The following is a 27608-nucleotide window of genomic DNA, read 5'->3' on the forward strand; positions in this document are numbered from 1 at the left end:
CAACAGGTGAAGCATCCAAGAGTCTTCGCAAATCAGTAAGCAGCTACCCTAACACAGAAAAAGACTTCGGTCATGGGGCTACAAAAGCCTGCCAGTTGTCATGTGTCAGCATGATGCTTGAAACTGGCACCGGCCCTTCAATGTTGACCGGTCAGGTTTTTTTTTTTTGCATCGAACTGCCCACGGCAGGACATCATCCCACATGGACGCCCCTCCCCCGCGTCGGGCTGGGCTCCTCATTGCCTGGATGGGAAATTCAATGCTGGTCGCTGCTCAGAACCACGGTATCTGTCATTTTCCTGGAAAATTTTCCGGACTGTCGGGTATCGTATTAGCCCACGGCTGACTATCCTGATTTCGAGAATAGTCGGTGTGCCTGTTTCGGCAGTCCGTAAATGCTGCACAGTAAGGACCGTGTACAAACCATGTCGTCATGCCGCCATCATCGGCAGATGTTTTCCAGTTGCCAGTGTTGGGCCAGAGGCCCAGAACCAAGGTTCAAGCAAGGCCAATTTGGCAGGATTTCGGTAAAAAAAAATTGACTAGGAGGACAAAATGCGCGCCACGTTGAACTGGGCGTGTTCATGCTTCAACATTACCCAACCTGCAGTGATGCCTTGCAACGTATGTATGTGCCAGTACGGAGTAATGCAATACCATTTCCCGTGAATACAACTCTGTGGTTGCTGGAAAAGACCAGGTGCTTCCAATTTGAACCGAAGTTCGAGGGATCCCTGTCGCATTGTTTCAGGGACGGGGGTTTTAAAACACACCAGACACCATCAAGCTATCAAGCCATCAAGCTGTGGGCGCAACGGCTACGCCACTAGTGCAGAACCGAGTACGTGGAACCAGCCAGGGCCGTTTATTGTAGAGTAGTACATACAAGTATACGTATGTATGTATAATTATTTGGAGGTAGAGGTGTGCCGGCCTTGAGGCTAACTGTAGGTACGACCGGACCGCCAGCCTCACCCTGCACTCCATGTCTTACAGACAGCATTGTGGACGACAAGGGTCTTGCCAGCAGACTGCTGAGGAAGAGCATGATTGCCTCCTCATGCACCTTAGCATCTGGGCAGTGACTAACGAGGCGCCTGTATTTTTGTGTGTCGACTGGGTTTGGTACGATGAAATGCAAGATGATGCGTAGCGCCCAAACAAACCGCCGACAAGGCGAGGCTTTTGCATGATGTGAATGACCACATGGTCTCATGCTACCAGCGCATTGCGCCTGATTTCTGGAGAAAGCCAAACGCTGGATATCAAACTCGGCGGTGAAGTCCAAGTGCCAGCAGCCAACTCAAGGGGCCGGGTTTGTGGCGAGAGTGGCCTCTCACGGTCATCCACTGTATCAACGGCTGGCTGCGATTGCAATGACATCGGGTCCCAGTCGAGCGAATAATTCAAGCAGGCATCATGGGAATCAGGACGGGATGTCTATGAGCAAGAAGCCGTTTCGAGAGCTCGCTAGCTACCTCTCTAGGTAGGTATGCGAGGGAGCAAGGGTATATGCCAATTGCCACCCCATTGTTTGAAAGGCGTGTCATTGTGCCTTGTGGTCGAATTCCGGTTCGTCTAGTCTCAAGGAACAACTGCCATCGACTCGCCACTGCGGTAAGTTGGAATGCAACTTTTTGCAACGCCCGACAAGTAGACGACACTGAGAACGGAAGGACGCACAGGCTTGGCCATCCCAGGACATATTGTAACAGTGTCTGAGCCCAAGCTTTCGAGGGCATACAGAGATAAAGTGGCCGGTCGTATGGCCATAACCCCCCGACCACAAGTTGGAACACGGACGTGGGCGTATATTTGACGTGTACACCGCTTCAAACGGCTTCAAAGTCGTGGCCCGTGAGTGATTCAACTGACAGGGTTCTGGGGTACGGAGCAGGACGAATAAGTGATGGAAGAAATATGGAACACTCGGGTAGATCTTCCTGGGTGGCCCGGAGTCCCGGACGACGCGCCGCTAGACGAGGGAGGTCTGAAGGCAAGGATGGAAGAGATTGATTCAGCAAGAAACTCCTCCCTGGAGAACTCACGTGGTCTAGGGGCGGTGCGGGCCTAAAGCACGGCCCCGAAACGTGACCAGAAACAGACCCAGATGCTCGAGCGAGTGACAATTCAGCCTGCAAAGTTGAACAATTTCCATTACAAAGAGCAATATGGGTAGTGCCCAGTCGCATGGTACCATGAACACATTACGACGCAAAGCTACACACACATATATATATATGTATGTATGCATATATGGACCAGGAGCTAATGGCCTCTCGTCTTCAGGCTGCGGCCTGTGTAATAAGACAAGAGCTCCCCCACCGCTTTTGGATATTCGCGGAAAGCTTCTAGCAGGAACATGCGCATGTGGCTCCTCGAGGATGGGACTGCCGAGATACGACCAAGATACGCAGGCCTATCTGACTCAGAGGGCGCTTTGTTTCGTCCTTGGCTGGGATGCAGCTCATCAGCGTACGCGGGCGAGCGGCAGGTGGCGGACGGCAGCCAGTAGTATCGGAGGTTGCTGTGGCAGTCGGTGAACGGTTGAAGGGGCTTTGGGCAACGATAACGTGGCGGGCAGAACCAGTTGGAAGCAAAGATGTTCGGGAGGCGGGAGGCGGGAGGCGGATCTCTCTTGGGTGCATAAGTTGTAATGGAAAGCCTGAGAGCGCAAACGGCACTAGTAATGCGTGGCGCCTGCGAGAAAGTCGCAAGTCGCAAGGGCCATGTCAGGGACTGGTCATGGAGCGTCGTTGGCTGGCACATGCAGGTGCAGTCGCAAACTTTGTATGTAGTCAATACTTTGTCGAACACGTCTTTCTGTATGTATGTTGTATGCTCAGTGAAGGGCCCCGCTGCTATTCGGGTCGGCTGAAGGGCCATGCTGCTGGTTGTCTGTTCTCGCCGTTCTGCGGCCTCATGATGCCTCGTCTCTCGTCTCCGAGCCCATTGGAGGCATAAAGGCATATTGTAGGGCCTCGAGGCCTCGAGGCCTTGGAGCCCCGGTGCAATCAAGTGTTATTGCTGCAGCCAGACGACCAGGGGAGCAGACATGATGCATGTACGTGGACGCCTGGCCACCAAACCAGGCCACCAAACAAAATGTGGCAGGCTAACGAGGCATCTCATGCGGGCCATAATTACGAGCCAAGGGGGCAGCAGCCTGGGTACATGCAGATGATGGGAGTCTGGCAGAGACAGTTCAGATCATCCTGTTGGACTCGGTTGTGGGGGCTGCCGGCTCCATCCCTTGGCTCTCCGTCCGGCAGCTCGGAATAGATTGAGAGAGATGGGATGTTTGCGGAGAGAAGAGACGATTGGGGGTGGGGATGGGGATGGGGATCAGATGTCGGGCATGTCTGCGAACGACAGATGCGGAGTCTAGGAGCCAGGGCAGGGACAAGGAGTCAAGGTACCAGGCGAGAAGGGAGAACTGGTCGAGTAGTACCTGGGTCCTCGAGAGCGACGTCCAGCTTGCCTGTTGGCATCAAACTGAAGGAGAAAAAGACGAGAAGAAGAAGAAGAAGAAGCTTGAAGCAACGCGATGCCAACATGGAGTACCAAGTAATTGGAACCTAGTGGCACATGTACGCGGGCAGCAGATACATGTACCATTACCTCAAGTACCTGGGTACTCAAGGACTTTAGAGGTAGTACTTACTAGTCCGGTCCTTAGTAGCCAAAAGAGAGTACTACCTACAGCGTACCGCGTCCGGGACAAGCCGACATTAAAACGATGCTCCGTACGTGGAACTCGATATGGCAGTCCCGAGGGGAGCAGAATCGAGACTCTGCAAGGTGTTTACCCAAGTGCCCATGTACTTTATGTATATCTGGATAGATGTGATGCTGCCTACAGGGACCTGGTGCAAGTACCTGGGTAAGTACCCAGGTACCTAATGTATGGAGTGAATGACACCAGACCACATTCAGTCTCATCATCTCCAATCAGATGCCGACGCAGTCCAGATGTCGGGCGTCTACAACTAAGTCATTCATTGCATGTTTCTGCCTTGCCTTTGTTGCTGAACGTATTACACCCGTATGGAGCACTCTGCAACTTATTACATGAAACTCTTTGGGCGATTTCTGACCCAACTCTGGGTCGTTGGTTGATGCGAACCAACGTTGCTCTTTTTGTGATGGTCTCGACTTATGGCGAGCGAGCACATGCTTGCCCGACGCCAGGTTTTTTTATTTCTTTCTTTTTTAAAAAAAATCTGTCTTTTTCTAATAATAAGATAAAATTGCCCGCACTTTTGTCTGCCTCTCGTTCGCTGCCGCGACTGGCAACCTGAACAAGGATCTAGGCGAAACAGCTGCGAAAAGCCGTTGTTGTATTCGGCATTCTGCATTCACCCCATCCTCTGTGCCCAAACATGAAAGATCTGTCCATACACGAGACTCAAAAATTTATCATCATTATCGACTCTGTACTTGCCTCAAGGTACTACTACCATGGAGTACTCTGTATCGTAATAATGCTACGTGGTCTGGCCATTCTAACTTTGACCATGGGCTCCCCCCCCTTCGTCTAAGCCAGTGCCACAAACCTTCTTGTTGTCTCGTCTTGTTCCCTCATCAATTCGCCGCTTTACCTTGATCGTGCCGGGTCAATGCGTCTTCTTGAACAGCCATTTCCCCCTAGTGCTTGTGTTGGTGCTATGGTGCCAACTGACGAGTCTCTCAAGGCCAAACAGAACGGAAATTGGAATGTTTGCGTCGTCATTGTGTATTTGAGCAAACTGACGCAACGGGGACAATGGCATGTGTGCGAATTCACCCGATGGCGGCTTGATTCTCCCACCCCCCTCCCCCGGATGAAATCAAAGCAGTTCCCGCCAGTGTTTCTGTCGCTGTTGTTCTCTTCCCTCCCCCCAAAAACAACCAAAGACGCGGACCCTATTGGTTGCAGGGATTTGGAAGGGACGTCTCCTTGCTTGACACGTTCTCACTGTCAGGCATGGTCCCTCAACATGACCTTTGGCCCACGATGGCTCTGGATGCTGGCGCCGCCGTTCCTGGCCATTTTGCATGGCCGTTTTGTTTTCATTTTCACTCTTGCTCGAATTTCTTCTTTCCCTGTTTCCCCGAACTTCCGGTGGGACACGTCGGGGCGCCCTTGGGTCGAAAAAGATGAATCCTGGTGTCACCGCTTCACATGTTTTATATCGTCACTCTGTGGCATTATCTCCTCACACCCCCCAAATTAAGCTCGACCGGTGAGCAAGCCCGGGTCCAAGTATAAAACCCCAGCTGCGCCCTAGGCTCTCTCGTGACGTTGAAGCATCAAGTCTTGTCTTCTGCCGTCGTAGCATCAAGTGTGTGGCACGCAACAGCTCTTTTATATTCATTTATCACTTCGGTCTTGCGGCCACCCTCCACCGTCTGCCTCACTTACACCACCTCCGCGACAACGTCTGGTGCAAAGTCAATACGACGTTGCGGTTACTCGCCATCACCGCCACTATATCACTGCCTACACACTTGCAAGTCGTCTCGCATTGTCGTTGCAAGGGAGCACGCGACATGACGTCCTATCTCATCATCGGTGCCGGCAACTTTGGTGCCGCCACCGCGTTGACCTTGGCCAAACGGGAAGGAACCACCCACGTCACTCTCGTTGATACCACAAATTTCCCAAACCCTCGTGCGGCTTCGCACGACATCAACAAGATTGTCCGCGACGACTATCCTGACAAACTGTACATGCAAATGCTGAAGAAGGCCATGCCCATGTGGCGAAATCACGGCCTATACAAGCCATGGTATCATGAGGTTGGCATGCTAAGGGCCGACCCCTCCAACTTTGGCGAGCAGAGCATTGCCTCGTACAAGGAGATGGGCATTGAGAGCAAGGCACACTTTCTTACTGTAAAGGAGGTTCGCCAACGGTGGAACGGCTCCTTCGCCACTGCCAACTTTGACGGCTTGGACAAGATTCTCTTCAACCCGGCAGTGGGCTTTGCCGAGGCGGACAAAGCCCTCGGGGCTGTCGTTCAAGAAGCCGTGGACCAGGGGGTTGAGTACGTCGTCGGCGTCGTGACAAAGATCAACATTGGTGCCACTGGTGAGTGCACGGGAGTCACACTGCAGTCTGGGGAGACTCTGCATGCAGACAAAATCTTGCTTGCCACGGGGGCACGCACCGCAGCCCTGCTGGCACAGAGTGCGCCTGAGAATCAACAGCTTCAGGTCGGCGACAGGCTGCTGGCAACCGGTGCCGTGAGCTTCTACGCCAAGGTCCAGGGCGCCCAGCAGGAGAAGCTGTCGTCTATTCCCGTGTTGAAGAATTGCCTGCCTCAGGTCAAAGGTTTGTCGCGTCCCAGGGCAACGGCCTCGCCATCACGATCCCTGCTTGCAATGGCTTGCCAAGCTGACTTGAAACTATAGGCGAAGGAATGTCCATTCTTGCAGATGGCACCATCAAATTCAACTGCGATATGTGCTTCACCAACTACGTCGAGTGCCCCTTGACCGGTCAGCGCCTGTCCATGGCCCCCGAAGACAGCGCGTTCAACGTCTGGACCGGGCCCAAGTTCATCAAGTTCTTCCAAGAGCGTGCCAGAAAGACCCTTGATGGCCTCTACGGCAAGGAGGTGGAGGATGTCGCTATTGACGCCTACCGCATGTGCTGGTAAGTTATGTGCCAAATGTTGTTCCAACTTCTCCACCTGTTATTAGTGAAGGCCCGCGTTGTAAACCAATAACTGCATGCTGACAAAACGTCCTTCTCTACAGGGACGCATCTACTCCAACACACGACTTCCTAATCACGCCACATCCGCATAGCCATGGTCTCTACGTGGCAACTGGCGGCTCGTTTCATGGCTGGAAGTTCTTGCCAGTAATTGGAGACTACATTGCCGACATGATGCAAGGCAGCCTTGAGACCGAATTCGCTGATCGTTGGGCTTGGGACAAAAAAGGCGGTGATGGCCATTCAGCCAATCCGACATATCAGATCGTGGGAGACCTGCAGGACTGGCTCGCGTGACCGGCCACTGTTGAGGTTCGTTGCAGTAACTACTCGATCTTGTCTCCGAGGCGGTAAGAGCGTCGAGGAAAGAGTCAACAAACGCGACAACACTGGCGCTACATTGCGAATTACCTGACTAAAAATTACGAAAGAGAAAAAAAGCAACAAGACAAAGAGTTTATGCCTTTACACCTCAGAGAGGCTGAATGTGGGGCACTGTGCAAACAGCATACTGGAGTTCTCGCGTCGGAATGTGCTTGGTTTTCTTTACTTGTTCACGGCTTTTTTTGGTGATACATACTACGGAGTTTCTTAACTTTTTTTTCTTTCCTCCTTTTTTTAAACTTGGACACTATGGTAATTTCAATTTCACTATTCCGTTTCATCTTAAAAATGCTGTCGAATTTGAGGCTTATACAAAAGCTTTGTCACTGGATATGTGATGAATACGCCGCCCCCTTCCTTCTTGCACAGGCTTTCCCCCATAGAGAGGCGGAGTTGCGACGAGTCTTTTTTTTATTTGGACAATATCGAACCATGGCTTCAAGAGGGGCCGGGGTCGGTGTGGTAGGGCTAGACCTGAACTGCTGTGGGAAATAGACTGAATGATAGGTGGTGGACCCGACGGTTTCGCTTTGTCTGGCGTGTGCATGAACGAATGATCTCGAGTGAGAATTTTCAATACAACAACTACAACTGCTCCGTTCCCCTTGCAGCCCTAGCCCTCTGCGCGTGTGCTGCCGTCTACTTGGGTTTTGTGCATGAGGCCATTTCGATGAAGAATGAAAGAAACTGACAATGGACCATGGAGTTGCCCAACCACATGCTTGACTGGCATTGGGGATCACGGTTCTCATACGATCAGAAAGCAATGAGCGTTTAGAAACTGTCCACGCCCAGCATTTTCTGTCATTGTAAACAGAGGCCACTTGGAAAGGCAAAAGTCACTTCTACTCCAAATTTGAATGAGTAGATGGTGAAGAGGGGTTGTGCGTCAATAGCTGCCGATCAACTGGTCTTTGCACATTTGACACGCTGATGGCTGGAAGCAAGCAAAAGGGGGAATATTAACCCCGTGGGAAGATTCCTGGAATTCTGAGAAGCTTTCATAATTGTGGCTGGCTGAGTTGTTGGCACGCGTTTGGTTTGGCACATGGCGTCCGAGATCCGGCCCAGGGGGAAGGGCTACATGTACATATGGAAGCGGCATCCTATTGGATGAAGATCCAGGAATACGGTGTTTGAAACATGAGATGAACTCTTGCGGTCCGTCATCTGTCTGCGTGGAATTGGGCCATCAAAAGCATCCTTTGCAAAGCCAGGCCGTCAGCTGTCACGATGACTAAACGTCACCTCGAGACTCGCCGCCCAGAAAATGAAGAAGCAGTCACGAACGGAGATATTGCCGATCTCATCAGCATATACAGTAGCCAATTACAGTCTACATTTCACAATAAGGTAACAATTTGAGAAAATAGGCGAACTAGCTAACATGTTGAGGGTTCATGTCGGAAACATTCTTGCCCATTCTGTCAAAGGCACATGGCCACCAAGCGCCCTGCGAAACAAAGCACGTGTACCACAACGGATGCGTCGCCGAAAGCTTGACGCAGCAGACCTCTACCGGAGATGGAAGGATAAATCATCATTCCCAACAAGAACGCCACTGTCTGCAGCTCGGACGCCATCAACGTGCGTTTCACTCGCCGCTCCGTAGCGTTGAACGGCAACCACCTACCAGCATTTTCAACCGTGACGGAACTTCTACCGTGATTGGATGCCAGACAAAGAAGAGTCATGGTCAAGGCAAATACGTACGCCGTATGCGCAACGAAGATTCTTTGACGCCATTATTATCTTTCCCAACGCCTCGATCCACCGAAAAGGGGGGGAATGAAGAAAGGGGGAGGGAGGCAAAAAAAAAAAAACGCTGCTCAAACCAAGGACTCTGAATCCCCAGAAGAATCCAGATTCATCACGGATGCTGCAGAAGCGGAAAGATCCGGCATGTCTGAGTATTATGGTGCGATCAGGCATTCGGTGGCATGATACCCCGTACAGAGTACAAGGGATAGGTGTCGGAACCTCTAACGGGGACAGTACGCGAGACAGAGATGGCCTGATATGACCGTGTCTGAGAACGGGGGAGTTGACCCGTCATTCTGGTAAAAGGGCGTTCAATACGGAGCATGGGCATCTTGCGGCGTCCGTAATATGCACAAACACAAATGACGCATGTGCCGTGGGCATTGAGACCGGGGCCTCAGCTGTTTTGTGTCCTTTTTTGCTTTTCTTTGTTTTCTTCTCTTATCATTTTCATCGCTTGTTGACGGGGCAAATTTCTCAAAAAGCAAATATTTTAGCCGCGGTTGACAACAAGGCCGCCTTGGCACGATGTATGTATGTTTCTTGTTGCTAATGCCCGGTTTGAGATGGCCAACCGGGGTTTTCTATATGCGCTGCATACGGGCTTAGTTTTGAGGCTCGATGCCTTTGGGATATATCTATAATATGCAGTGTACCCATCGCAGCCGATGATGATGATGGCGATGATAATGATGGGATAATGGCGGGCTCGATCGAGGAGACGCTATTGGTTTCACGTATTTTTTTCAGGCGGTGCGGTGTAAGATGCGGGCAATGGCTACGGCAAGTACGTCTCAAATCGTACGATAAAGGTGATGGAAAATGTGATAATTCATTACCAGAATCTATAGGCGTGGACATATCAGGCCCTGTGGGCAAAGAAAGCTGGTCCCCCTTCCTCCCTACAACATCCGAAGCTAATGTCTAATATACCTCGAGAACATAACGTCCCTCCTCCTTCAGCTTTTCAATCTCCTTCTTGGGATCGACCTTTTTCCCGCTGGCCTTGGCATCAGCTGCAATGGCCTCCTCCAGGACCTTGGTCACGTCGGGGACAGGCCAGGTAGGACCGCACAAGTAGAAGCTACCTTGGTCCTGGACGTACGCCTTGGCAATATCCCCCAGAGTTTGCCGCATCCTGTCCTGGATGTAGATCTTCTGAGGCTGATCCCGAGAGAAGGCAGCACCAACCAGAGTAACCACGCCCGCGGCGAGGTACGCCTCCCACTCTTCACCGTAGAGATACTCCTCGCGCTGGTGCCGGGAACCGAGGTATAAGAGGATGGCGCCGATTTCCTTGCCCTGCGCCTTCTGCATGGCACGATACTGGACGAATGCGCGGAAGGGAGCGAGCCCCGTGCCCAGGCCTGCCATGATGAGTGGTGCCGTGTCCCTGGTAGGGAGCTTCATGACCGAAGGCTTGACAGAGGCCGTCACAACAGCGCCTGGCTGCAGGCGGCTGAGGTAGCGAGTGGCATGGCCATAGCGAGTGCGGCCCTTGGTGTCGACCCAGTCGACCACGACGATCATCAGAGCCACCGAGTTGGGCGTCACGGCCTGTGCCGAGGCGATGGAGTACTCGCGACGCTTGAGGGGGCTGACCATCCTGGCCAGGTCGTTGAAGCTGGGGCGGGCAGACTTGAATTCGTCGAGGACATCGACGTACGTCAGCATGTCTACTTCGGAGCGTCGCTTGAAGTCCTCGGCCCCGGCAGAGCTGCCAAGGGCCTCGAGCTTCTTCCTTTCAGTCTCGTCGGTAGCAAACTCTGCCAGGGCTTCGTAGAATCGCTTCGGTGGCTTGCCGAGAATGTCGACGTTCTGGATCAAAGCCTGATGAACGGTACGAATCTCCAACGCCTCAGGATCCTCGCGAGCAGGTACCCGGGCCAGCTCGGCCGGGTTGAGGCCATAGGCCTGAATGAACGCAGAGACCTGCTCCTCGTCATTCTCGGCATGGATTCCAAGGGCTTCACCAATCTTGTACGTGAGACCAGAGTCGCCAAGGTCGAACTCAATGTGGAAAATGTTGCGATCGTAATCGGAGGGGGTAAGGCGACGGTTCTCCTTGACACGGATAGTAGCCGTCTTGACTGGCAAATCTGGTCGGAGCCCCGTGCGTGTCTCGTAAGCTTCCTTGAAGACGAGACCCTTGGCGGCAGTCTGCCAGTCGCGGAGCTCCAGAGCCTCCTCGACATCTTCCTTCCGGAACGGAAGGAAACTGTTGGACTGGAGGGATATGGGGAGCCGGGGAGCCTCAAAGTTGTCCGCGACTTCAGCCCAGGTAGCTGGCACTTCAAGCTTACTGAGGCACTGATTGACAGCTTCAGCACACTCTTCCAAAGTGGGCGGGTGGCCTTCAACAAGGACCAGCTTGCTGATAATCTCAGGAGAAAGCTCGGGCTGGGCAACTTTCAGAAAAGCCAATTCAAGAAGCAACTTGGATTGAGCATCCTTCTCAAAGGCAGGGGAGAAGGAAGTGTCCAGAACAAAGAGCTGGGCGTCCTTCTCCTGAACAGCCTTGCGGAATGCAGCAGAGAGACGCTTCTCAACCTCCTCGACCTTGAAATTGGGCAGCTTGAGAATGATCTTGCCGCCGTGGGCGACGCTCTCCACAACATTTACATCCTTGAGCACACAATCATCACCAATAACAGCGACATCCGCCTCATACACGTCGTAAGGAGCCTCCAGGGCTTTCCTGGAAGCTCGCACATCCGTGCGGACAACACCGCCCTGCGTGAGGTTATCATACGTGGCGTGAACGTAAACATTGGTTGTGGACTGCTTGGAAAGGATGTGGCCAATAACGGCGGGAGAGTTGACAGCTGCTGAGTTGTCAACGTCCCAGAAAGTGTATTGTTCAGCATTAACCAGAGAAGGCAAGGCCTTGGCTTCATCCTCGTTGCCAAACACCTTGTTCAATGTGTTTACCAGGCCCTGGGGAGTCAGGGACTGGGCGGGAGTGTACTTGATGTCAAGGACTCGGGGCTCCTCGCTAAACTTTGCAGAGAACGTAACGGCGGCCAAGACATCGCCGTAGAGGGCGGACTGGGTGGCATCGTCCGCTACGGCAACGTGGTCACGAACCTGGCCGAGGACAGCAATGGTGCGAGCTGAGGCAGGGATGGATTTGAGGAACTCCTCCTCGATGAATGGCCGGTAAACGCGGACATTGATGACGCCGACCTTGGCACCATCAGCAGCGATCTTGTTCAGAGTCTGTTTGGCAACTTGGGTTTCGACGCTGCCAAAGGCAACCAGAACCACATCCGGGGTTTCGTGGCCATGGTATTCAAACGGCTGGTAAACCGTTCCAAGCTCATCGTTGAACAGCTTCAGCAGCTCAACGACTTTGCCGGCAGTGTCCAGATGAGAGTTGAGCTTGCCCGCCTCAGACACAAGCTTGTTGTATACGTCGGCGACACCAGACTCGCTCAAAGCATCGACAACTCGCAGAGTTTCTCTAGCAACGCGGATACCATCGTAGACATGGAGCGTAGGTAAGACAGTAGCGAGCAGAGTCGAGAACAGGGACATGTGCTGAGCCTCATATGTAGAAGAGCTGCTAACCAGACCTAGGCCAAGATCCTCCGCCAATCTCAATGCCGTGTCGTAATTGGAAACAAGGCCGTCGGCATCGGTGTAATCGGCCGCAGCGACGTGGGCAACAAACGGGCTGGAAACGCTATACAAGAGGGAGAGTTGGTCCAGAGTGCCCCGTAACTGTTGAAGACTGCCCGAGGGGGCGAGTAAGGTCTGGGGAATGTGTCTCCTCGAGACATCAAAGTCGGGAGAAAAGATGTATCCCAACGCCAAGGCACCAGCTCCGGTTCTAGTCTGCAGAGGGAGAACCTGAGGGGCGTATCCATGAATGTTGGTGTTCTGTTTGGCAGCCCAGTTCTTGGCGGCGACGTCGAGGTCGAAAGTCTCCGGAGAGTAGGAGAATATCTTGTCGGAGAGCTTGTAGGCAATCTGCTGCACGAGGAGCTGAGCAGTCACGTAGGTAGGGCCGGAGATGGCGTCCAAGGGGACAGGCTGGCCAAAGGGCAACGCTGATGAGAGGATCTCAAAGTCGGAGGAGTTGGTCTTTTGCGGAGGGACGGCCCCGCCAGTCGACTCCTGCGGTTGAGAACGCATCTTGAATACGTCTGATGAAGACTGTCGACGAGGACGTTGATGTCACGTATGGAGGAGAGAGGCTGGCTCAGATGACGGAGGAGTTTCCCTTTGTCTCTGGCGAATATCCAGTTCCCTCAGTATACAAATACCTCCAACAACGTCAATTCAGAAACGTACAGATGCTCAAGAGCGAAGACAGGTGTACAGGAAACAGGAAAAGATCAAGAAAAGTGTCGAGTCCAGGAGCGCATTGAAAACCATTTTCGAGTCTCGACCCCACGCTCAAACCCATACTAGCCCGTACCTCGGTGCCCATAAAACTCCCCTTCCATGGCGATTCGTGTCCTGCGATTACTATCGCCATTGGCATTCTCCCGGTTCTGGCCCCAAATTGTTGATACTTTGATAGAATCACGCAATTCGTTTTTACCAGATTAGGTTTAGCGCCTATGATGCAAGAGCCAGATCCTCACGCGGTCCCCGGATTGACCCACTGTTTCCGACTTCCGCCATCGAGGGACCGAAGGGTGGTAGAATGAACAGCGAGGTTCCGCCGAGTCCCGCTCGGCTGGTTTCGTATTTGACTTCATTCATGCATGCTTCGTATTTGTGTTTAACTTAACAATGATGGAAATGCTCCTGGCAGAGAGATACGGAGATGTAATGTGACATGTTTTGTTCTGCCTGATCCTGCCCTTTTTTGTTGGGTCGAGGACTTGGCACTTTACCGGATTTGTAATTATTCTTGGACCTCATTGGCGGGGTGGCCGTCCCTCGCGTTGGGCCGACAAGGCCAACCACCGTTGCTGTGCTCATATGTTACAATGTGTTTGGTGTGATTTTTTTGTTGTTTTTAGTTTTAAGAAACTTCACTTTCTTTTTGGAATTTCGACTTGTATATATAACTTTATGGTGTCATGTTTTTCTGTCTAGGTGCAAATGTGTATATACTTTTTTGCATAGCAACCCAATTGTCGGCTGCCACCCCGGATTCTGTACACGTTTACGACATACCTCTATATGGATTGGCATGATGTAAATCCCCCTTCAGCCTAGCAACATCTGTCCTCGGCAAATATCTTGCTCTAGAAACTGGGTCAACCCCAAAGACTCGAATCTATTGCATTACACTTGGTTGTGCGCCCCACGAGTCTCAATGCCCGCAACTTCGTCCTGTGGTTCATTAGAATTGCCATTGTTGGTAGTCTTGTACAGAATCATTGATGCAAAGGAATCCTCCGATACGCTTAATGCTGTTCGGAAACGGGTAAATAACTAGTCAAACGTCACAATGACCGAGTACATGGCAGTGATGAGCGCTATCTGTTCTAGCTGAGTAGACTGCAGCAAAGAGAAATGGAAGGCAGTGCTGGGCCCGTGTGAGCATGTCAAGTGTAACTGGCTGTGAACAAAGGCGAGAGAACTACCCGTCCATGTTGCTAAGACAAGCTATAGGCGGGAGAATTCTTCAACGAGTATTTTATTCTGTTTATAGTGTGAAATGTAGTGGGTGTAGTTACAAAAAGGTGAAGTATTAGACCCTATAGCTAATGTGATGCCAGTGAAGACACCCACTTTCTTGGAAACATCCACCATGTCTAATTTAGCAATATTGTCGAGAATCAGGAAGATGCTGACTGGGGCCTATTCTTAGAGTTCAGAAGTGATTTTGTTGTTCAGTATTCTTCACCTAGTGCCAAAAGAAGTGCCAATCGATCATGAACAACAAAATCCACCAGAGATCATCGTCGTTGTATAAACCACCTGTGTCGGCTACAGCATCCTTATGGGGACGTCACCTTTGTCGCCAATGCTGTTACCTTTCTCCACAACTTGCTCTCGTTCAACGGCTATTGTGAAGATTTGATACCATATAGAGGATGCCAGAATACAGCACCAAACGACGAAAGAAACAACCACCGTGATGAAGTACCCGACAAACCACATTGGAAACGACCCATCCGTGACAATTCGTACCACTCGTTGGAGTGTGAGATTCATCGATAAGAAAACCAACAGTGTGACTACCAAAGTTAATATTGGTGAACCATGTACCTGTGGCTTCTTTGAGGGCTTTGTATCATACCGACGCTTCTAAGAGCTACCAGCCATACTGGGTCCGGATGTGGAACGAGACAATTTCCTGCAGGCTGAAGCTTGGGCCTGTCTGGAACCAGTGTAGATATGATGAAGCCAGTGGCAACACCCAGTATAGTGGCTATCACGATTTGGACTGTCGAACCGCACTCTTTCATCGGATGCCACCATTTTTTTTCAACGGATTTGGTGCCGACGACTGTTTCCGAGAGAGCATCGCTTGTATTGTGGGCCTCCATCATTTTTTTTTGTTTGATCTGGTATGGCAGAGTAGCTGTGGTCTCAAAAGTTTTGATGACTTGCGTGCCGTTTTCTGGGTTGTTTGATCAAGGCAACTTTGAGAGAGGAGAGCTTCACCACCAAGAGCGAGCCGAGATGGTACAGCTATTTATTGTAAAAGTGAAGAAGTTAGCCTAAGACGCACCAATTGTGCATGCAGTTATCACATGCGGGGGGGAATGAGAAGAAGTATTTTGATCAAATCTCTCAGAAGTTTTTGTCCTCTCCGTGTTCGACTGGGGTGCCTTGTTTACCTTGTTCCAGACAACTCGCACCCGAGAGAGCGTGTCCCTCCTGCCTTTGGGGTGTACGTCTTGACCGGGGAAGGAACTACAGTCTCGCAGGTATATTTGCCCGTCAACATGTATACACTAGCAGGCTCCATTATATTATCGTATAGGGCGCGACAGCCAGGTACCTCATCTGGCCAAATACATTTTGCCTCCAGCTGTATCTGATGGTCAAGTTGGCCAAGACTAGCCAAGAGAAGACAACAACAAAATATGTCAAGGTCGAATTAAAAGTTCGCGCACCTCCTTGAGAGATTCTTGTGATATCAATTTTACAGCGTCAGTGCGCAAAGCCGTCTTACGAGCAGCATCAACGAGAGCCCATGACATTTTGTTTCACAGAACGAATTTGATGATGCATAACATCGGCATATCACAATGCCCACTTGCTTCATTATTGATCCGCTCTTGCCGGCGCCAGAGTCAAGATGCACGCGACCTGGGAACCGGGGGTGTTGGGAGTGTCGGTGTTGGCAGAGGTAGTGCCAAGATGGTGAGATGGCCTGTGGCCTTCACTTCTTGCAGTCAATTTTGCAAACAGCGATGAACGCGAAGGTTTGTTAAGGGGGGCTTGTCTCGGTAGAAGTAGCTCTATTCTTGTCTGCATGGGCCTGGCTGTCAATATGTAGCACGACATTGAGGCTGGCTTCCGGTTAATTGCTTGGTGCTCGTAACTTGTAAGTGAGAGACGGGTTTGGACAGGTAATGATGTTATCATTCTATGCCGTCTCCGGTCCAGTCATGGTATGCTCAGGTCGAAGCATCGTCTTGGTTGGTAATGAAAAGAAGGCCAAGTGCGTCAAGTGCCCATGGAGCCACTTGTCCACCGTATGCCGTTCAAGTGATCCCCGTAATCACCATAGGAATATCTGCATGTTCCCGTGCCGTCAAACAGAAGCGAAATCGTCTCATTTTGCCGGCGAATGGTGTGTAATAGCAAGTTTGCGCTTGTTTTGCGTTGTGTGACAAGGGAGACTGTGTGGTGGCGCAAGACTTAGCTTGTGCCACCTTGCGCCACCGTGACAACGGCAACGGTCTGGACGCTAAGATATGGAGCTCCACTGCCATAGCACACGATCTCTTCTCCATCAATCTGCACCTGCATGTGGCTCGAGCTTTGCTGTTCCTGGATCTGGTGGTGCAGACTGCGGACTGCGGAGGCTTCAGGCCTTTTTGCTCGACATGACGAGTGAATAGCGTCATACGTGTTCGTCAGCTGTGCTCTGTCATCGACAATGCAAAGGGAAAACTAGAGCATACGACGGACCCCTGGGCTGCGTCAGGGCCAAACGTCGACGTATCTAGAACCTCCTAGAAGCGCCGTAGCTGGCAAAGCCAATGCGTTTAATTTGCGTTCTGCCTGTCGCAAAAGGACCTCATTTTGCCATCCATGTCACCTCGCTTGCGGACCGAGGCGCACCGAGCTGCACCGAGCCGCTTTCTACTGTCGACATCAATCAATGCCATTGATGCGTTCCATCCAACTTGAGGTTGGCTGGGGTCATGTGTCGTGACTGCGAGATTTGTGCGGATTTTAGCGCCAAAGTTCGTCACCCCCTAACATGTAGCCGTCGTACATCATCAGTCATGTTAACAAGAATCTTCCCGAATCATTCTCGCACTGCTCTTCAGAGCGCTATTCATGCCCTTTGGTTTTACTAATTCACTCAGCACATATGTCTCACAGCCTGTGCAGATTCTTCTCTCCTTACGACAGGTTCAGTGATTGATAAAGAGTGACAAAGCCACACCAAGGCACAGTTCGATCTCACATATTGCACACGGTGTACCTACATTCTTCACCATCGCCTCTCCACAACAAACTTTACTGACAGCTTGACCTCAAACATTGCTATATAACCAGACCTATCTCCAGCGTTTTCGCCGTTGTGGTACAACTCGACCAGTGTTTGGCATCTCCGTGAGGGCAAACACTGCGCTTGTGAAACGACATGGCGCCGCCAAAGATAATCACAACATCCTTTCTTGTTGGCAACTTGCACTGTCCATCATGCGTTGCGGTGATCAAGAAGACCTTGGAGGACGAATATGCCGGCAGAGTCTTTTGGGTGTCCCCTAACGTTGTCACCTCTGTCGTTACAGTCGAGCACGAAGATGCAAGTGCCGATTTTATTCGCGACATGGGTAAGACGCTTGAGGATGTCGGCTTCGAAATCTGTGCCGTCGATACGACAGGCACCATGCCTGACGAGCTAAACAGAGAGTCGGATGCTGAACAAGCAAGAACAAGCCAAGACAGTCGCCGCAGAGGCAGTGGTGCCCTCGATCTGTGGTGGAGGTTATGGGGAGCTAGGACACCTCCTGCGACACCACATCAAGGCAAAGCAGCAGCGCATTTGGACAACTGCGATAGTTGCAAAACCACGGCAGCGGCCGCGGCTCATGAAAACGGTCGTGTTTTGGAGGAACAACTTACTCGCCACGTGGTAGCCCCGTTCAGTCCCCAGAATCTGATCAAGGCTACCTCCAAGGCGACTACCACCCCTCTAGACGAGGTTGTCATCGACGACACCGATGCTGTCCCGGACTTATGGCGAGCAACTTTATCCATTGGCGGCATGACTTGTGCCTCATGCTCCAATACCATCACTGATGAGATTCAGAAATTCCCCTGGGTCGCCAAGATTGTGGTCAATCTTGTAGCGAATAGTGCTACTGTGGACATCAAGGAGCAGGATCGGATCCAAGATGTCGTCAACGCCATCGAGGATCTTGGGTATGACGCTGCTCTTGACCAGGTGATTAACCTAAAGGAGCAGAAGCGCGTCTCTGCAGATGCTCGGGACGTGGAGATTCAAATCGACGGCATATTCTGCCCCAAATGCCCCCAACGCATCTGCAAGACGCTAAACAACCTGAGTTTCTCGCGCATCGAAATTCTCCAAGCTCCGACGCTGGATAAGCCATTTCTTAAAATACGATATACACCCCGGGCACCAGACTTCACCATTCGACAAATTCTCAGGGCCATCGAGGCAACAGATCCCTCGTTGCGGGCCTCAATATACCACCCCCCGACTTTGGAAGAGCGGTCAAAGGCTATCCGAGCCAAGCATCAGCGAGAGTTGTTCTGGAGGATGATGTTGACCCTTATTTTGGCCATTCCGACCTTTGTGCTTGGTATCGTCTACATGAGTTTGGTGCCTGACTCTAATCCCACAAAGCAATACCTTATGGAGCCCTGGAAATCAGGTTTGAGCCGTAACGCGATTATCCTTTGTGTACTCTCGACCCCGGTATACTTCTTCGCAGCCGATATTTTTCACGTTCGAGCCATCAAAGAAATTCGAACCATGTGGCGACCCGGTAGCCGTACGCCAATTATCGAAAGGTTCTACAAATTTGGCAGCATGAACATGCTCATGTCTCTAGGAACTACCATTGCATACGTTTCATCGGTTGCGGAAATGATTGCTGCAGCTGCGAAGAAGGACGACTACGTACCTGAGAACCGATTCTATTTCGACTCGGTCGTCTTTCTGACACTGTTCCTTTTGGCGGGACGGTTGATAGAAGCGTACAGCAAGTCTAAAACAGGCGACGCCGTCGGTGCCTTGGCCAAACTTCGCCCTAGCACCGCGGTGCTGGTGGAGAAGGATCCAATAAGGGGTCAAATTACAACGACAACGTCAATAGACCAGCTAGAATATGGGGATGTAATCCGAGTTCCGCATGGCGCATCGCCAGCTACTGACGGCATTATCATCACTGGCGAGACCAATTTTGACGAATCCAGTCTTACAGGAGAATCCCGCCCAATCAAGAAAGCACCGGGCGACGAAGTCTTTGCAGGCACTGTGAATAAGGGAGACGCCGTGACAATCAGTGTTACCGGTACCTCAGGCAAGTCCATGCTGGATCAGATTGTCGATGTTGTTCGTGAAGGACAGACCAAGCGAGCTCCGGTGGAGCAGATTGCAGATCTAATGACTTCATACTTTGTTCCAGTCATCACCCTCATTGCCGTCATCACATGGATCGTGTGGTTTTCACTGGCACTCACTGGTCACATCTCAAAGGAGGAGCTAGACTCGGCAGGCGGCCCCGCGGCCTTTGCATTTCAGTTCTCCATTGCCGTCTTCGTCGTTGCCTGCCCTTGCGGGTTGGCCCTAGCCGCTCCCACGGCCATCTTTGTTGGCGGCGGTATTGCGGCAAAGCACGGAGTTCTTGCCAAGGGCGGTGGTGAAGCGTTTGAAAAGGCCAGCAAAATCGACTGTGTGGTATTTGACAAGACTGGCACCCTCACCGAGGGCGGAGAGCCGAAGATCACGGATTCGGAGCTCTTCCCCCACCAGGAGGTCAAGGATCTGGACAAACGGGCACTGCTCGCCGGGTTAAAGGCTGTGGAGGAACAGAGCAGTCACCCCATTGCCAAGGCCATTGTCAACTTCTGTGGAGATGAGGTAGCATCTGCGGAGCTGGGCAAGATCGAAGAGTTGCCCGGCCGAGGAATGAAGGCGTCTTACAAGGATAAGCAATTCGACATCGCCGTTGGCAACGAGCACCTCATGCGCGATCTCTCGGTCACACTGTCCCAATCCGTCGTCAGCCGATTGCAAAGCTGGAAGAGCGAAGCCAAGTCGGTGGCAGTGGTGGCAGTCAAGCCGCATGAGCAACAGAGTCCATGGATACTAGCAGCTATTCTATCCATCTCGGACCCTGTCCGGCGGGAGGCAGTGGCCGTGGTCAAGGCACTCCGCGCCCGAGGAACGCAAGTCTGGATGCTCTCCGGCGACAACGTCACCACGGCCAAGGCCGTCGCCCAACGGGTAGGCATCGCAGACACCAACGTCCTCGCAGAAGTTCTCCCGTCAGAAAAGGCGGAAAAAGTGCAGTACCTTCAAGCCACGCTTCACTCACACAGGACAGTCCGCCGACGCCACGGGTATAGCACACGCAGGGCCATGGTGGCCATGGTTGGCGACGGAATCAACGACTCTCCTGCCCTCACGACAGCAGACGTGGGCATCGCCATCGGCTCAGGCAGCGACGTGGCTATTTCCAGCGCAGACTTTGTCCTGGCGTCGTCGAGCCTGGGCGCGGTGCTGACGCTCCTGGACCTCAGCCGCACAGTCTTTCGCCGCATCAAGATTAATTTTGGCTGGGCCGTCGTGTACAATCTGTTGGCGGTGCCCATCGCCGCGGGCTGCCTGTACGCCATCAAGACCAGCTCTGGCAATCACGTAAGGCTCGATCCTGTCTGGGCGGCACTCGCCATGGCCCTATCAAGCATCAGCGTTGTGCTCAGCAGCCTCAGCCTGAGGGCCCGCGTGCCGGGGCTGGGCTTTCGACACAGCCCCGTTGTGGTGGAATAAAGAAGTTAAGAGGAGCCGAGCAGAGCTGCAAACATGCTGGAATACTGTATGTATCACGGCCCGTGTATGTATAATAGTAATGCCTAGCTAGGTAGTTTTGTGTTGGAATCGATCACGACAATGGGGAGACATGATTGGCCGGGTGGATCGGGTAATTAATCATTGTTAGCCAAGTATGATTCATAATACTATACGGAGTACTCCGTACCAAGCGCAAATCTCGGAAGAAAGAATCAGTTGCAAAAGCAAGTAAGCAGCGGCATCTTAGGCATGTTCCCGTCCGGGGTTAGCAACGCACCCGTATGTACAAAGCAAACCCGCCCGAATCCGCCCGTCAACTGGTGACAAGTTTAAAAAAATCATAGACACCCCAACTGGAGTAAGTAGGTAGGTAAGCAATCTCGCCCCCAGCCCGCAACAGCCGAGACCGCATAGCCAGACAACCAGAGTCATGACAGGCCAGCAGATAATCACCTCAACACCCGCCCGCATAACCCTCAAAGCAAAAAAAAAGGTAAAGGCCAGTCAGTCAGTCAGTCAGCCAGCCAGCCAGCGAAAATGAAACCCGTCGTAATCCATGCCATAATCCTCGCCCCACGCGGTCAAACAGCCCAGCCTCGTAATCGCCTACTTTGTATACAATGCGGCAGGGATCCTCACCCAGCAGGGGCCATGATACCGAAAGCAAAAAAAAAAAACCGTCCATCAGCCTTGCAAATCACCAAAGATCCCTTGAATCGTAACCACCAAGGGAGAAGTGGGTAATTGGGGGGGGAGAAAAGAGGCACTGCAATAGTACACATGCACAAACTTTTGGCTTGTTTCAAACCTATACTCGACGATGCATGCAGGTCAACAACAACAACAATGCCATAACAGACCTGACTTGGTTCTTTTGCTTATCGACACGCCCCTTGTTGGTTTCGGAAGCGGCCCGTACGATAGGGCAATATGCGGCCGGGCTGCGGTCGTGATATTGGACGCGGACCGCGTCGTGCGGGTGCTGGGGCATAATTGCGCTTCACTTTCGACCTTGGCCGTGTACTCTGCAGACATGTACGCATTACTCGTAGAGGGTGGTGAGACAGGATCAGAGAGTCGTGCGCATTGATTACTCCATTGCCACCGTCTGCCGGTCCCAGTGAAGTAATCTCCATCTACGAGTCATGTTGAGGGCCCCAGTCACAGCACGTCGGCACACATGAATGGGTATAATCATTGTATTCACTTCTCTTCGAGAAGGCAATCTAATCCACCGTATGCCACGGACACGTAAGCCAGAAAGATAAAACCAAACACCAGAGATATCTCAGGCCAAAGGCGTGGCAGTGCCAGACCAGCCGCCTTTCCATGCCTGAAACCCACCCCAACTCCTAGAATCCCTTGCACATCAACCCAATGATGCCAACAATGTAACTCTGATCCAGGCCGAGAGACGATGAGAATTGTAAGAAAAAGAAAGAGAAAAGACAAGATAGGAAAGTCCATACAACGCCGGTAGCCTTCCAACACGAAAAGTGTAATATCGATATGGTCTTGTGTACACATGATAACGCTGCAAACGTCTGTGTGGGACGCATTAAGTGCGGTAGTAATAATGCCAAGGGGAGCATGAGAAATGTCTTGTTTAATCTGAAGGTGGTTTTGTAGCGAAATGTGATATATGATCGCCGTGATTCGAGTGGAGCGAAACCGCTCTAAAACGGAAAATGTGTCCTCAACGCCATGCTTTTCTCAAAATTACATGCTTCATAGTAATGCCAGAAAAAAAATGAAATAAAATAAAACTCCCAGGGCCACACGACGCCGTCGAGGGAAAAGAGGGGAGTTTCAAAAGACGCGTGTAACGTATGTACGTGATGCGAGTCCTGGAGAGAAGAATTATCGTACGGCAACAGCACCGCCGAGTAGTCGTCCCCACATTCCTCGCTTGTGTCGCTTCTTGGCAGAGCCATCCTGGAGTTGCTGGTATTGCTCAACAGAGATTTCGTACGGAAGCATGCGGTTTCCAGAAGCAGCCAGATCAGGTACCGACTTGGCAGGGTCCGCCTCCAACACGACGTGGATGGGAGAGTCATAGAGGCTGCCCTGCGGCTGCGAAACCTCATACATGTAGGGAGAAGGGTTCGACTCGAGTGGAGTCGCAGACCGGGATTGCTGCCTGCTCGAGGTAATGGATGAGGCATATGAGCTGGCCGAGCTGCTGTAAGTGAGGCCTGGGGGGGTAATGGAACCGCCGCTGGCAGAGCGGACAGTCTCGGGGCTGGCATGTCGGCATCGTGACTGGCCTCGAGAGGCAGGAGGAGTGGGATAGCGAGCATTGGCCTCCTGCTGTCGTCTCTTCTCCTCGCGGTGGCGCATCTTCCTGATGTGTCTCTCGGCAATGCGGGCACGAAGAGGCTCGAGGAAAGAATCCAGCTCCCGGTACAAGTCTTGCTCCGAAATTCTCAGCTCCCACTCCAGGAGGAAGAGCAGTTGCTTTTCCATCAAGTTGACCTCGGTGCGGTTGAAACCAAAGCTGTACATGTCAGTGTTGATGTGTGTGTAGTTGGCCCAGTGCTTGTTCTTTGGCGAGCTGTCGTTGAGATACTTGGCAGCTAGGATGAGCGAGGCGAGGAAGATGCGGTGCGTCGTGCATCGCAGGCCACGGGCCATGGGTTGAAGCTTTGACTTTAGGCGGGTCAGGTAAACCAAGGTTGACATGAGAGTCGGGACCTGAACATTGGATGAGACGACAAGCTGGGTGATGAACTCTTCGAGGGTGGGCAAGGTGTTGTCCGCGGGTTGAGCAGGTTGCGATTCGGGACTCCTCGGGGGAGAGGGAGGAAGATGTTGTTGCTGTTGAGGATGCTTGGAAGAGGCCGACGGCATCATGGTGGAATCGCATGTGATGACATTGTGAGCGGCGTCGGCGAGGAACGAGATCATTTCACGGCTCACGGGCTGGTATACAAATTGGTCGAGGGCGGCTCGGTTGAGCTCGTCCAAGGTCAACTGCCGCAGCGCCATGGTGAAGCTGTGAGATGTGTGAGCGTGATGCCGAGTAGCAACGGCGAAGGGCGAAGGCCGGTGTTGTTGTTGTTGTTGTTGCAACCTCCCGTGTAAGTGGGGTTGAAGGTTGGAGGTTTGGATGGGTGGTGGAAAGGGAAGATCGATCGCAGCCTGCCGGCAAGGTGGGAAAGACCGGACGATATATTATGTAGTATATCGAGGACAGGCACTCCGTATGTACTGCCAGGTGAAGGGCAGGGGGGAATTGCAAAGCAAGGGAGGCCAGAGACTATATCAGAGACTAGCAAAAGGCGATTCGGCTTCTCAACGTCAGACAATGGAGGGCGCGAGAGGCTCATGCGCATGTGGCCTTGACACCTTGACCCTTGACCACAAATGACCAGCTGGCTGTGGCCCGTGGACGTTCGTCAGTAGGTGACGTTGGGAACACGGGGCTGAGCGTAGCAGGGGGGGGCCTGGTCGGGGCACTAAGGGCTCCGCAGGGGGTGGGGTGCGACCGAAAGGGGGTGCAGGTGGAGATCGGTGGGGGTGGGGTGCGTATTAAAGGGCTGGACCAGCAGGTGCGTGCCAGTTGGCTGCTGCCAAGTGATGGACGACTGACTGGTGGTTCGGCTTGTGGGAGCACAACCCAGCTTTGGATCACGTCAAACCACACGGGCGGCGCTGTGGCTTTCTGCAGGGGGCAGGCGAGCAAAAAAAGAGCAAGCCCTGGGTTCCTAGCATGAGCGAGAGTTAGCAAGAGCATCATGATGACGGAGAGTAAGGTAAGAGCCAAGCTGCTCCAGTACTCGGCAGGGTGGCAGTGTGCAGTGTGCAGTACCCTCGATCGAGCACGGAGACCAAGTGAATACGGAGTACGGGAGGGGCTAGCTCAACGGGGGGCATAATAGGCAACAGGTACCAACCTGGCGGGAGACGGGCGCACCTGAGATCAGTGATCGAATGGATCGCTAGTATCGCTAGTGGCCAGGCCGACAGGGATCAGATCCAGCAGGGCACACGAGGCGCTGCCGTTGTGCTTGGACGGCTTTGGACGAGCGACCGGGGTCAGGTCGAATTAGAGTTGCTGTGGGAGGGAGATCGGTCACCAGGGGCCTTCGCTTTGCCGCTTATGCGAGCGAGATGGCGAAGACGGCGAGACGGCGACCGGGCAAGCAGGCCGGATTTTGGAACTCGTTCGTCGGCGGGAGCAAAGCGGATGCAGCGGGCTGACGGCGGATAGCTTCGCGAAAGGCTCGGAACCGCGACAGGATTCGACGCGCAGGTTGGGCAGTCGTGGCAAATAGGCCGCGAGTGCTGAACGAGTCTACGGGGTAATAGATACGAGATTAATTGGCTGTTGAGACCCAGCTTCTATCTTGAGCTGCGCAAGGCCAAGCGGCAAGCGGAAAGCGGGCCACGATTCGTAGTTGTGGCTGGAGATTGTGCCAAGGCCAAGCAAGGTCAAGGGCTCAAGGCTCGATTTGTCCCGAATTCGGACTGTAATTTCTCTGTTGAAGCAGCAATGTGCTGTGTCTGTGGCGGCCGGTGATTTTCGATATATTCCGGTCTTCGTCGCAGCGAAATGGCACGCTCGGTATTGTGCCGGCTGAGGCTGTGAGGATGTGAGGCTGTGAGGCTGAGGAAGTTGAGAAATCCGATGACGAGGCCCAAAGGGTGACGCCGTTTGCCGTTGGTAGGGGGGCGTTGTCGGTGCCGTTTTTTGAGTTCAACGATCCGTGAAATCCGGAGATTGCGCCAACGTCAACGTCGTGATGCACGCCGGCAAGTGCCAGATGGCCAATATTCCGTGTGCGAATGAGCGGGGCTTCCGATCCAGCGGAAGGCGTTATTAAACCAAAAAAAAAAAAAGAAAAAGAAAGAGACTGGGTTTGTATCTGGGGCAAGGAAAGGCTAGTTCCGTGACTTGGTATTTCTTTGTTGCACGCTGATGATCTGGTCGGCGAGAGAGCAGTGCGTCCCCAATGTGGCTATTGTTCCAAACAATGGGAATTGAAGCGAGTTTCCGTAGCCGTGATTTAGCTTTTTCGATGCTACTCGAGCGCACGCGCAGAGTTTTATGACGGAAAGTGATTAGAGGGAGTGGCTGGTCAAGTATTTTTGGTAGATGCGTTTATACAAGATCCGGTGCGGCTTGGAAGCGGTGGGTGAAGGAGAGGCACCCGGAGGTCAGAGTGGTCAGCGCTGGGCGATGCGATGGTTCGACGTGGCCGAGACGAAGAAGAAGAGCGAATAGTTGCAAGAGTTGCTCCGAGGAAAAGAAGAAAAAGAGGGAAATGCAGGCAATTTTTGTATTCGTGAGTGGTATGATGTGTTCAGTGTTGCACACAAACCAGACAAGGGCAAAGAGCGGACAATGGTGTGAAATCCAAGGCGGTGGCACAAAGAGCGGAGGAGCTTTTGAAGCGACTGAAGGTGTTTTGGTTGAAGATGCAGTTCTTTCTTGACACCAATGGCGATGCGGCCAGCGAATGCAAAGAGGACGAGGTTCAGAGGCAGAGTTATATATACGAGTCGAACAACGGTCAATTGTCCAAGCGCCAGGGCCTGGTGCTCTGTCTGGTACTTTATGCAGAGCTTTGCAGAGCTGTCTTGTGCAGAGGCAAATCTGCGCCGAGTCTCAATAGTTGAGACGGGCCAACGCAAGGGAGAGAGCGCTTCTGGAGGGCACTTGAGAGGCTGGTTCAATGTTCCTGGTGCAGAAGGCACCTTGACCTGACAAGTGCGTGACTGCAAGTGGCCGGGGTTGGGGAGTGCTGGCGGTGGGCACTGGGCACTGGGGCCTGGCAGCAAGCACTTGGAAGCGCTAGGCAGCTAGGGACCGGTTGACCAGTTGACGAGCACAGGGTTCAATGTTCTGGTCTCAACGGTCAATGCTGGTCCAGTCAAGTCTAAATGTTCTGCAGGGTCTCCGGGGTCTGCGGTCGTTGACGCCTGCCCTGGTCTCGATTGACGGGTCCCGAGTCCTGCGTCCTGACTGGCCTGGTCAGCTCGATTTCAAAAAACTCCCGTCTGCAAAGTGGGTGCCGATGCTGCGCTGGAATCCGCCAACCGTCATCAACCTATACAAAGGGAGGCCGGGCAAATTGCACGCACCACCAGCTGCTATGTGAGAGCCACTAAAGGGCAGCGGCAAGAAGAATATGGTCTAAACGTACAGAGGGCGAAATAATGAATAAAATAAAATTAACCGCTCCCGTATCAAATCCCTAGCTTGCCGTCGACTGTAGCAGTGAACGCGGGGTCAAGTGTGTTGAATGTCTGGTTGCTTTGCCGGATGGTGCGTTGCCCGTTGTGCTGCGTCAACGCGGCACTATCGAGGACACAAAAAAAAAGAAAGAAAGAAAGAGAAACAGAAAGAGAAACAAAATTATGCAACAAGCGTCGACGTACAATCTCGTTTGTCGTTGGGCTGCAATCGAGGCTGGATGGTCAAAAGGCGTTTGTCTGGTCCTCACAGAGGTATGCAAATCTGATGACAATCACCAGAAAGACACTCCAGTCTTCTTTGTGCCGATGTCTGGTGCGTGGCGGCTTCAATGTGGATCGACCCGTTCGTCCAGTCGTCAAGTGGGCAAGGTGTTCAGCAACGCAGCCAGTGAGCAGGGGGAGTGACAAAAAGGAAAG

General features: G+C 52.4%; 4 protein-coding genes across 4 annotated transcripts; 2 read left to right on the forward strand and 2 right to left on the reverse strand.

Moving 5' to 3' along the window:
- Positions 1-5532: 5532 nt before the first annotated feature.
- fap2_0 (L-saccharopine oxidase) lies at positions 5533-7000 on the forward strand (the record flags this gene model as incomplete). The annotated part of the gene is made up of 3 exons (XM_014691791.1): positions 5533-6316; positions 6397-6640; positions 6745-7000. The coding sequence occupies 3 exons, from the start codon at positions 5533-5535 to the stop codon at positions 6998-7000; spliced, it is 1284 nt and encodes a 427-aa protein (XP_014547277.1).
- Positions 7001-9772: 2772 nt separating this feature from the next.
- Positions 9773-12985, reverse strand: MET10 (Sulfite reductase [NADPH] flavoprotein component; the record flags this gene model as incomplete). The annotated part of the gene is made up of 1 exon (XM_014691792.1): positions 9773-12985. The coding sequence occupies one exon, from the start codon at positions 12983-12985 to the stop codon at positions 9773-9775; it is 3213 nt and encodes a 1070-aa protein (XP_014547278.1).
- Positions 12986-17585: 4600 nt separating this feature from the next.
- On the forward strand, positions 17586-20969 carry G6M90_00g039240 (uncharacterized protein; the record flags this gene model as incomplete). Its single annotated transcript, XM_014691793.1, has 1 exon — positions 17586-20969. One exon carries the CDS (start codon positions 17586-17588, stop codon positions 20967-20969), a length of 3384 nt encoding a protein of 1127 aa, XP_014547279.1.
- A 1881-nt stretch (positions 20970-22850) lies between these two features.
- PCL9 (PHO85 cyclin-9) lies at positions 22851-23978 on the reverse strand (the record flags this gene model as incomplete). Its single annotated transcript, XM_014691794.1, has 1 exon — positions 22851-23978. One exon carries the CDS (start codon positions 23976-23978, stop codon positions 22851-22853), a length of 1128 nt encoding a protein of 375 aa, XP_014547280.1.
- Positions 23979-27608: the final 3630 nt, after the last annotated feature.

Source organism: Metarhizium brunneum, chromosome 2, assembly GCF_013426205.1.
Source record: "Metarhizium brunneum chromosome 2, complete sequence".
In the NCBI taxonomy this organism is placed as follows: domain Eukaryota; kingdom Fungi; phylum Ascomycota; class Sordariomycetes; order Hypocreales; family Clavicipitaceae; genus Metarhizium; species Metarhizium brunneum.